This window comes from Harpia harpyja, chromosome 7 (assembly GCF_026419915.1).
Source record: "Harpia harpyja isolate bHarHar1 chromosome 7, bHarHar1 primary haplotype, whole genome shotgun sequence".
Lineage (NCBI taxonomy): Eukaryota > Metazoa > Chordata > Aves > Accipitriformes > Accipitridae > Harpia > Harpia harpyja.
Genome location: NC_068946.1, coordinates 20,065,989 through 20,078,094, shown reverse-complemented (window position 1 = coordinate 20,078,094; position 12,106 = coordinate 20,065,989). Strand labels below are relative to the sequence as shown.

At 37.6% G+C, this 12,106-nt stretch overlaps 1 protein-coding gene across 2 annotated transcripts in view; it reads right to left on the bottom strand.

Moving 5' to 3' along the window:
• ZNF804A (zinc finger protein 804A) overlaps window positions 1-12,106 on the bottom strand; it is a 158,474-nt gene that overhangs the window by 35,318 nt on the left and 111,050 nt on the right. The window contains exons 1-2 of one of the 2 annotated variants that reach the window (XM_052793090.1): window positions 7,573-7,805; window positions 2,172-2,315 (exon numbers count right to left, since the gene is read on the bottom strand). In XM_052793090.1, coding sequence (XP_052649050.1) covers window positions 2,172-2,315; window positions 7,573-7,587 — 159 coding nt within the window. In that variant the 5' untranslated portion in view covers window positions 7,588-7,805. Of the gene's footprint in view, window positions 1-2,171; window positions 2,316-7,572; window positions 7,806-12,106 lie in introns of those variants that run through there. The other variant, XM_052793089.1, reaches the window with a different exon arrangement.

Genomic DNA, 12,106 nt, shown 5'->3' with positions numbered 1-12,106 from the left:
AGAAAGAGGAAAATATGAAGCAAAATCCAAAGACAGACTATCTGTTTCTCTCACCCCTACTGAACTGCTGGAAAACTTCTGCCATTGAGGTAGGAAGTTTGAAGACAAAATCAGAGCATTCAACAGTAGCACCTGCAAATGGCTCTAGCACACTTAGTAAAATCAGGTTACTCAAAAAAAAGTACATAGTATGAAGTTCCTTGAAAATTGAGCAAATCTGAGTGAGCCTCCGCTGCAGCACATGCTGTCTGCCCCCTTTTTCACTTGAAATATGGGAAGGGGAATGTTTTTTCTTTGTAACACCAGTAGAAACCACCACAAAAAACGCTCCAGAAGAGTTAAACTTGACTTAACGTTTTAATCTCAGGAATCAATAGTCTTATCTGCCAGTAGTATTACAGAAAATTATTCCTTTGCCAAACAAGCATCCATACAACTTTTTCTGCTGGAAAACTAGAAACTTTTGCCTGATTTCCAACCAGGGAGATTAGAGTTGTGGAGGTCTTACAGAGGAAGAGGATGGCTTCCTGTGTTTCACCAAACACATCCACAAAAGCCACAGGCAAACACAGACACACAGGCCCCCTACACAAAAGATGGAGAGATGGGATCTGCCATGTTCTGCCAGTCACTGGTGCAGTGCCCACCATCTCCTGTCTAAAGACATCAGAAAACAAGAATAATTATGTGAATCACTGGAAACAAGTCTCTGTTCAGTCTCACACCTGACCTCAGTTTCAAAATCAATTTTTCGTCAATACTGAATAGAGGAACGAACACTGCAGCCTTCAGGTTCTTGTTATTTAGAAATGCTTCAGAGCCCTTAAAAGTTAATAAATAAAAATCCTAAGAGAGTTCAAGTGGCAAAGACTCTGCCCATCACTTATTTTTTTCCTGCCTTTCATCAATGAGGTGCTGCTGTGTGAACATAACACCTGAAGAATCAGTTCCAGCTGTATTTTAACTAAAACTATTTGCAGCTTATAATAAATATCTACAGGATGCAATGAAGCTACCTGTTAATTTCTTATCTAATATATCGTTCCCTCCAGCTTCTCATAGATTGCTATTGCTGCTGAGGTCCACATCTCCATATTTCTCAAAACTAAATCTAACACTCATGCTGACAGTGTAAACTATGGGCTAAATAAAAATACCAATGAGAGAGAGAAGGAAGTTTTTCAGGGAGAAGTGCTGAAGGAAAGAAAAGCAAATCATTGGCTTACATAATACAGATATAAAACATGTGTAGCAATTCATCTACGTTCACCCTGAGCAGAATTACAGGACAAGGGGAGACTCAGAACGAGAAGCAATCAATCCAGATCCACAACCATATGATTTCACCAGATTAAAAAAAAAAAAAAAAAGATACAGAATAATTACCAGCTAAGTGTACCAAGTAGAAATTTCCTGTACAGTTATTACATGTCTTTACATTATCATGACATATCTCTTCGGTGGAGTCAAGATGCACTGTATTTTCTTCTGAATTACATAGTCCTGACCCCTCTGGAGACCAGGACATTGCACTGGGATGCACTACCTCTCTTGTTATATAGAAGCACTGCTTTCACGTTACCAAAGTAGGGGACACAACTTGGAGGTGCGGTGATAAAATGTGGTGGTAAAAATGTAAATACCAATGTTTTAAAGCTAACACGTATCTTATTGTGAGCTGAGCCAGAAACTTTTCATTACCACAGTTTTTTTATATTCAATGCATTTAAGTAAAATCATAGCCCATTTCAGAACTGTATCTGCACTAAAAGAAAGCTGGTTACCAAAGAGTATGTCAGGTTACCTATCCACATCTGTTGCAACAAATGCTTCCCAGTAGGTCACCTCTTAGGTATACCACAGTATTTATTTACATGCAAAATTAAACTGATAACAAGGAACTTGTACCTTTATGCTTGTAATCGTATTTTTCATCATTCACCATTCCTTTTCACAATTTAACTGTTCACATTTCCCTTTCTTTCCATCTCAGAATTTTTGACTGTAAAATGTTCATGTTAAGATTTGCTTCTAAGAAACCAGTGTATTTTGCTTCCCAGAACCTGAAACTTGGGCACAACTCGACTGTGATTTCCAAGCCCGCCTGAAGGACATCTTATTTCATTATTCTACCTGAAACTAAGTTGAAGTAGTGAGCAGATTCCTCTTACCTGTTTGTGAGCATGATCATAAGAGTTAATGTGATTGTCAAACTCCTGGTGTTTATAGTACTGCTTGTCACAGAGTTCACAGTAGAAGTTGGCTTTAAGATCTTCCAGAGCTTTTGCTATCGTGTTTTTCTTTTCAGCATAATCCTGGAGGGGGGTGGGAAAAAGTAATTTTAGTTTTGCCTTTGATGCTGCAAATGGATTTTGTGCTCTGCAGTTAATCATATTTGTAAACATTTACACACCTCTAACTAAAAGCCTTCACATATTTGCTGTGTTACACTGCACATATTTACTGTATCTGCTGCGAGGCTTAAGATTTGCATACTTCAATTTGCTATACAGTTGCCAGCTCCCCTTAGGGGCTCTGTCAGAGGCTAGAAGGATTTCCCCAGGTTCTGTCTAAATACAAATATTTATCATGCTGAAGGCTATTTTCAAGTTAATTTCAATCCAAGACTTGCTGCTCCAAAGATCTAGGTAATATACCCAAGCAGAATAAACATTAAGATACAAACTGCAATAATTTAGTTATCAGGCTTTTACAAGAAAGTATGCCTACTAAAAAGAAAACAAAATTAAAGTAACCCTACTGGGTCCTTCTTGAATGCGTGTACACACGAAAACACGAGGAACACTTTCATAGCTGAGATGTAATGAGTATCTTCCATAGCTTTGTTATTTGTCATCTGATATTAGAAGGACAGAAGCACATCTAGATTTACCATACATTAGCAAAAGCATTACAACCAACCTTGCTTATCATCTATGAGCAAATTATATACAACTAATATTTATTAATTTCCTAAATACATTGATGATAACAGGGCCTGTTCTAAAAGAGCATGGAAATGGTCTGTCATCTCGAATTAGTTTAATACCAGTTAAACACTGAACACGGGTAACTTCACTCCAATGACTCCTGCTTTTGACAAGCCTGTCTGGGATAGAATCACACCCTAAAATCCCAAATGAAGCAAATATTGTTTAAGAAAATACACCCCTTTTGATTTGTTTCACAAAATTTCATCACTGTGAGCTCTTTGGAACTGACCCTAAATTCCCCTTGTTTCTGTCTTCTTCCTTGTTCGGTTAGATTAGGATAAAAGATGATCTCGTACTCAGAACACCCAAAACTGAGTCCCTACTTGCTAGCAGTTTTCACAGCTTAGGACTCATATACTTCCAAGATATATTTCAGGGAGTTTAAAATGGAAAACTTATGTTTATCAGATTAGAATATTTTCATAACAATGATGTTTACTAAAAAAAGAGAGGAATAATAGTCATACAATTAGAATTCTATCCACAAAGTACTTATTTAAAATAGTACTTTAAATATACTTCAGCATGACTAGACTGCTAGCAAGCACTGTTGATGCATACCCAAACTGAGGTACTCCCTCATCAAAATTTTCTCCATTAAAAGAATTGCAAAAGTCACTTTAGAGTGCTTTTTTGAATACTGGCTGACACGTGAAGAATTCACACATTTCTAAAATGATGTTTCATAAAATCTGTTTTGTTTAAAACCAAAGTGAGTTAGCATTTTATTTCAAGAAACAGCAGTATTTTACACTTTGAAATACATTTATGCTGTATGGAAACCTAGTCTGGAAACTCTGCACTTAGTTCTTGGTATCAAGTAGTAAGAAACTACAGGTTTTGAACCACTTCAATTATTACCAAGATGCCGATGTTTACGAAAGCAGTGGAAACAGCATATAGAGACCCTAAGGAGATGTACTCCCTTGAAACTCTTTAAAAGTAGTTCTCATAGTCTACAAAGGGATGTCACCTAATTTTGTTTTTTTAAAACATGAGAAAGACAATTCTGGATTCGGGGGAATTATCAGAACTCTGAAATATTATATATGACATCTGTGAAGGATGACAATGAACACAATGGATTCTAAGACAAGAAGGGTGAATTGAATAATAATTTTTCTTTATATAAAGATCTCACACCATGTTGTTGATTAACCCGCAAGCAAAATTTTGCAAGACTTACTAATGTAGCATAATACCTTGAATAAAGTTACATAACTTCATTGGTGTTTCTCTTGACATAAAGCACCATTTTTTAAACCATATACTTATTATATAGCAGAATCTAACCTGAATGCAATTATATTTGACATGCTGATGCATCCTAATGGAGCAGAGACACTGGAACCCCATGAACAACTTCACTGCAAAGTAATAAAACCTCATCATGATCTTAGGGTTTCTACTACTGAAATCCTTCAGCTAGGGTTCCTTCGGGGGTACAGTTAATTTTACATTACAATATTACATCACAGTTTCAGAGGAAAGTAAAGAATGTTATCACATCACCTAAATTAGATGCAAGTAAGTAGATGGAGTTTGATCATGCATGGCAGAGGGGAAAAACAGGACTTTCAAATGACAAGAGCCAAAAGTATTTGACCTTAGGAAGATATGAATGGCTGTATTGAATCACGTCAACCTTTTGAACCTGGGTGAGATTTCATTCTGTACAACTAAGGAAAGTGACTCTTAACTAAGGACAGTTCCCTTTGCTTTGCAGCTGCGTTCTGCTAGTTTCAGTTGTTGCATATTGGAAAAGGTCATAAACACCCATTTTTTATTCCCTTTGACTGGGTCATTCATAATTATATACACCCCCTACCACACTGTATCTCGGGTATGGCGCTCTGAATGATATAGTTCTAGTTTCTTCAGGCATTTCTTATGTCAAGGCCACTCATCACTTCTGCTTGTTCTTTCCACAGCCTCCAAAAGAAGACATGATAAAACGATACATAACATGGTGCCATGCAGTACTGTATTAATATTCTCCATTTTCTACCCTAATCCTTTTTGTAGTAATTCTTAACATATGAATTTTTAAAAATCACAATAGAGCACTAAACCAACATTTTTACAGAACTCCTTTATCACCTAAATCTTTTGCTGCTGTATAATATTTTGCTGGCAGGAGATGTTACTATCCAAATACCAAACTTCACCTGACTTCAGAAACTTCATGTTTCTTCAGTGGCAGCAATGGCCATTAACAAACCTCATGGCTGAGGTACCAGCTTTGGGATTTAAGCATAAGCAATAGCATTAACTATTCATTGTGGGCACTGAAGTATCTATCTGCAACAGGAATATATTTGCAGAAAAAATTTCAAAAGAAATAGTACAGAAATGTTTACTTTTACAAAATTTTGCATTGTGTTGCACTTCAAACAATCATGAAACACAAAAAAAGGCAGTTTCTTCATGTCAGCCCCTAAGACTACCAGATGAGATTTATCAATTTTATTTTAATCTGGTGGGAAAAGATACTGAATCACCTCTCCAAACATCTTTGTTAGTCTTTTCCAAGACTTCAGCTTATTGTCTTCCACATGTACGCACAAAATAACCCTTAATAAAACCCTTAATGGAGGGTGTTCAGGAGATTCTCTGCGGCCATGGGATCCCCTGGACTGTGTCAGGATTGAGGATAAATTCCTGTTGCTGGTTGGCATCAGGAGCCGAGGAAAGTCCGATTTCAAGGATGAACGGGGAATGGAAACAGGAGAATCCAGGCTGCTGGTGCTCTGCCTGCTGGGCTATTTCTATTGATTTCGCAAGGAGTACTACCTTGGAAGAAGAGGCTTTCACAAGCCTTATTGATTTTGATGAGGGATAACTACCCAAAAACTGATAGTAAAAAATTACAGTCCCTGGACCTTGATAGTAGTGGGCAATGGATTGCAGACAGAAATTACCCAGGAACTTATTGGAGAAAAATATTCCTGGAGTAAAAGTAGCAGCCAAAAAACTCACTTAAACTGGTTAAATATGATCAAGCTTAGTCTCAATTTCATCAAGATTTGCAAACCATCCTGGAAGTTTTAAAAGAACTTTGAATTATGATTCAGCTTGCTAATGAAACTCAGAACTGAGTGTCACTTAGTTTCATTATTTTTTTCCTGAAAGGCTTATTATCTGAAAGCCTACAGCTATAATTCACCGTAGCTATTTTTCATAATTTATATGAAAGATCTCTAGTAAGTGATCACATCTATCAGCTGGCTTTATTTCTCTAAATCCATCTTCTCCATCCTCCAAAGCCTTAAGCCTGGGCAAACGTTACTGCAAATGTCTGATAAATTGGATTAAGAGTGGGCTTCATCCGCAGAGGGGCTACCTGTCACTAACTAGACTGGACTTTCTGCTCCCACTATAGGAGAGAAAAAGAAAGCAAGCAAGCTACAGAAACATTAAACACTTTACATAGGTAACTTTGGAGAGCTGACTGGATGCCTCAACCTAGTGGATATTTTTATGGAGTGCACTTCAGGATCATACTTCTACTGTCTGCAGAAAGGTCAACTAGAAAAAAAAAGTAAGAATGTAAAAGTGTAATACATTATCTACTCCATGGTGATTGCCAGTGTGAATATTCTTACTTTACAATAAATGTGAGCTCCTTTTACTGCAGTAAGCTGTTCTGCATTTACTGTAGACTTAAAAGGGTCAGGAATGCAGTCACTGCAAAGTAAAATGTATTACAGAAATAAACCCCTTCTACAGGATAATTTACCGGTATAGTCATCCCAGAGAGGATTAGACTGTTCTGGTCTGATCCTCTGGATCAGATCACATTAGGCCTGACAGATGTTCCAGTGTAACCTTGCTGCACAACAAAAAAAATTTAAAGCATTTTTTCTGTCCCAATAACAAAACAAACAAACAAACAAAAGGCAAAACTGTATTTTGAACATTGTCAAAAAACTCGAGCTAATACTCTTGATTTGGCAAAACTATTCTATGTATTAGCTGCAGTTATATGAAAGAATCTGCCTAAAAATATGCTGTTACCAAAAAAAGAAAAAAAAAAAAAAGGGAAAAAATCAGCCATAGCCTAAGAGCACAATTCTCTACAGTCAATTAACTGCGATATCCGTGGACACAATTAACAATGGATTCCTTAGTTTCTGGAATATTTACTAGGTATTATAAAGACAGTATGAAGAAGCAGATTTCACTGACTAAAATGTACAATTTACCAACATCTCTTCTGCTATCAGTCTTGGTATTACTTAGTACATATAATTTTTTTTAGTATCTTTGCATATCACTTTTTTCTCATGTAAGCAGTCTATACATCATCCACTGACACACTTGAAGGAAGAAATAAAAAATAGAATACATTAATAATATTAATGCAGTCTAGTACCAAATCTAATTATATATAAGGTTCTTGTCCTTACCAAGGCAGTGAGACCAAAGCAAAAGACAATTAGATACACTGATCAAATTACTCATTGATCTTAACAAATTCATTTCCAAGCAGTGTATAGTGAGTTTCAGCTTCATACCAAGGAGACTAGCTGGGAAAATAAATACCAAGAATACTGACAGATCTTTTTCATTACCTTACCTGAAACTTTCCCATTAGCTGTGAGATGTGACAGAGACCTAAAACTCACAAGGCCACGAACATCAGATGGTATTTCCTTGATTTCTTGATCCTTTCTGACATTCTCCTTTCAGGCAAAGGAGTTTCCACCAGCAATGACCCTACTGTTTCACTGCGCTGGATGACGACGGGCCAAAGGAAGAAGTGGTACCTTGAAGACCCCTACGTTAATTGAACATCAGAGGCTGAAAAAAACCCACCCTACCTTTACTTTCTCTTCACGATTACCTGCAGACAACCAGTTCCAACCAAAACACTTATTATGTACAGGAGAGCTAATCAGTATTCTGTTATGTGCATACTTGAAAGTGCTATTGAAGATACGCAAATTATTATAAAACTGGTTTCTCAGCTTCCTAATGAACACACAGACAGTATTTCAGATAAACACCCTAGCATTAGGATAAATAACATAGTGAAATTAGAAGGAAATAGCAAAATTTATTGCGGTTAGTGCTGTTTGCTTCCTAATGCCATCCTCATTTTTTTGAAACCCCAAATTTGTTAACCATACACCTACTGATGCAAACAGCTGAATTCTGCACCCCCTGCACTAAATGGAGACGGACGTGAACAGGGACAGAGCTGGACTCAGTGGAGAGCAAAGCCATGCAGCAGAACAGGGTCCTGCAATGTTAAGATTGAATTAACTTGAAAAGAAGCTTATGATGAGACAGCAATCCGTTATCAGATTAGTCTGTGTCATTAACTTACTTAAAGCACTTACACTGTATAATTACTTTTAACTGGGACTCATAAAATCACTTGATTGGGTTTTTTTGCCATTAAAACTAACTGTTGTGCATAGGTCTATAGAACTATTTATTTATTCTAGTGCTTTAAAACCTACTTCCAGGCAGAGCATGCACTTACAAGGTGAGAGTGCTGGCCACAAATCTTTGCTTGGATACTAGCATTACAAAGGAGCTCTTCGTCAGTGCTTATGAGAAAGCACAGGTCTAGTTACAATGGAGAAAAAAAAATTATCTACCCCATCTCTACCACTAATCTTCGGTCTATACAAGGCAGAACTGAAGAAGGTTTTGCTGGAGAAAAGAAAGAAGGTTTAACTCTAGATAGCATCTTCTTCACTGAATGTTCATCACTGTTTAATGACAAGCAAGGGAAGGAGCCTGATATTAATCTCCTTTACTCTTCTATGTTAACTAGTCCAGTCACAGACTTTAATTAGAGCAGAATTTTGATTTTTAAAACATCCTAGGGTTGATTTTTGGCATTTAATTTCTTTATAGCAGGCATGTAGACATCTAAAGATTTTCATAGCTACTTAATGCAATTTCATTGACAGGTAAGTGTCTAATGTAATTAGACTCTTCGGGAAAATCAAGTTTTTCTATTTGATCCTTCCAGAGACACACTAAACTAAATGAAGTGCCTTTTAACCCTGCAGAACTTGCAGCCCTGGAGATGGACTGAAAAGCCCTCCTGAGCACGAAAACCGAGCAGTGGAACAAATGTCAGTGTTCATGCCAGGCAGCCCTCAACCCAAGGGGTATGACCACGTCTTTTGTAAGGTGTGTCAGGACCTGAGAAAGGGCAAAGGACAGGGCGAGTTGTTTATTTATTTCATGTCAGGTTAACTGACTGCCAGTTGACCAGCTACTATTAATGTGTATTAAAAAGTTGCTCCAGAGCTCTTCAAGCTTTAATTTGTTGAAGTTAGTTTTTGGTCTAGGGAAAGTTGCCATTAGTTGGCCGGGGCATCAGGGAAACAGAAAATTGGACTCCATCTTATTAAATATATTTCATTTTGAGCATGTGATTGATCTACGGGACAACTTACACATGAAAATCTGCATACCTGTATTTTCAGGATGAGAGTTCTTGGTGATTATCGAGTTCAGTTTTCCTAGCTTCGGCTGCTGTGCTTGACTGTAATAAATTTTCTTCTGTAAGATTTTTATCATAATCCTCTACAGTGATATTTTTTTTGCTAAGTTTTCAAAACACTATTTTTCCTGTATTTTCTCTTTTCTGCTTATGTTTTTAAGATTTTTTTTGAAGGAAAGCAAAAAGGTATATAATAATCTTTGAATTGAAATAAAGATGTGTCTCTCCCATCCCTCTCAAGAACACAACTTCTCCATGGCTGGTTAAAATTGCAATCTGTTCTACTCTCAAACAAATCTGAAACTTTGTTACTTAAATATAAATGTCTCAAACACTGAGCATTGTATTTGCCCTGCTGAGGAAGTTTCAAACCCTATTTTAAATTCAGCATGTGCACCGAGTTTTCACAGCCAATGTGTTAGGAGCAGGGCGCTGCTGAACAGCGTGTGATACCTACGGAAGTAAGTGCTCCTGGAAATCCCCCCAGCAGGCTCAGGCATTTTTCTTTACAGACCCTTTCACTGATTCCATTTTACTATGGCTTTCCAGATCATTAAACCTTTTCATGCAAATTTACTACCTTTTTATAGCCTCAGGGACCCATCATGACTAGTCTTACCTTACGTGCTTAAAGCACGTGCCACAAGCACTTAAATACCCAGCCATTGAAAAGAGACCTAAGAACTGAGCCAGGTCTGAAACACGCCTAGGCAGGTTTGTGTGCCTGCCCAACAAATCCTGGATGCAGACAGGAAACAATTCCAGCTGCAAACCAGAAGGATAGTCTATTCTGATATATACCTGATGGTCTGTATCAGCTTATCCCACTGGAAAGAAGTATCTCCTACACAGACATTTGGTTGTTAAATGGAACACATCTTGTAGGGCTGGACCGATGGACTTGTAATTTTAGCTAAAAAAAACCACCACCAAAAAAACAACAAACCCCCAAACCCACTAGGAATTACTCTCCTGAGCTCCTTCAGTTGTCTAATTATGAATATGTATGAGCTTAAGATTTGCATTATGATGCAATATGATGCAGTAAATAATTATTTTCCTAAAATTAATCCTCAGTGTTACCACAGGCAGAAAAAGACTTCATCTGAAGACAAAAAAGTGTGTGTGTGTGGGGGGGAAAGCATAATTTTATTTGGCATCTTTCAATAATGCAAATAAATCTTTTTACCCAGAAGCCCAGAGAAAAAGTTTGTCCTAATGGGAAGCGGAATTAAGTTTAAATTTGCCATAGAGAAAACTCCTTGAAAATACCCTTCTAAAAATTTCTTCTAATTTTGGGTTGATGCAAAATAGTCTTCACAAGCAGTAATCAAGTGTGATGAAGATGCTCAGTCTAAGTGAAAGACAGTAATGCTACCTAGACAAAGAAAAACAAGACTATAAGAACAGTGCTTTGCCAACACACAAACAGGTTTTGAAGATCCTGTTCTTTAATTTCTGAGATTGTTTTGAAAGCTGCTGAAGTACGAGAAGAGCCCTGCAGGAGCCCTGATTTATGCTAACTAAATTAGGAGTGACCTTATTGCAGTCTTAAACCCAGATATAGCATCTTTGAGATGAGATGGGCCTCGTCTTTGTTCTCTCTGAAAAGATAACAGAAAATGTAAATGTTGCAAACTTCCGAATGACCCTAGGTTAAAAAAAGGGGGGGGGGGGGTGGACGTGGACGTGGACGGTGGCGGGGCGGGATAAAGAAAGGAGATTGGAGTAATTAAAGCAAAAGTCTATATACTAAGCACAGGAACCAATGACCTATGGCAAATACCTTTTTTCCAATGACTTTTAATGAGGTTTTTTTACTTTTTTATTTGTGTGAGAAACAAATGGCAAACAGAGCACTTGTCATTGCTATGTCCCTCACATATACAAAAAGTTATTTGAATAGATACAACTCATGAGAATAGCTACTTTATGTGAATGGTAATACTTAAGTTTTGAAGACTTTAGGCCATAAAGCTGGATAGTTGATAGTCAATAATTTCAATAAAACTGAAAGACAGCAGAAGCTTAATAAAAATAGCACTTAAGGCTCCTAAGTGCATAAAAGCCAGATTTTAACTCCATCTCCTGGCCAACGGGGAGAAGGAAAGATTTCGGTTGATTTGGTACTTCTCACTCTTGTGTTGGAAAACAAAAGGACTGTGGTACAGCCACGTGGGGAGAAAACAAAGGACTGTGGTACAACCACGTGTCAAGAGACATTGTTGGGCAAATGCTTCTGAAGTTGAGAGTGTCAGATACAGAAAAGGCACGAGAGAGCATTTTTATCGATCTCTTCGCTGTCTACCTACCCAGGCAAGTGTTCAATAACAGCCAGTCCTGCAATGAAGATAGCCAAACTCAAATGTCTTACATCCAGTATCTGTACATGAGCTGATGGAAAATACCTAAAAATGACTGGCCATTACCACCAATGACATTTCCAAGGAGGCTCTTATAACAGCACCGGCACTGCAGCCGTGCTCTGTACTGCTTTGCTGCCAGCAGTGCTGTACGAGCGTCACCTTTCGCTGCGAGATGAACACGCAAAGAGGAAGCATTTACCCGGCATTGCCCGTAATCATTAACTGTGTTTAAAGAGATACAGAGAAAATGAGCCGTGTCCACAAAATAGTCAAAGCTT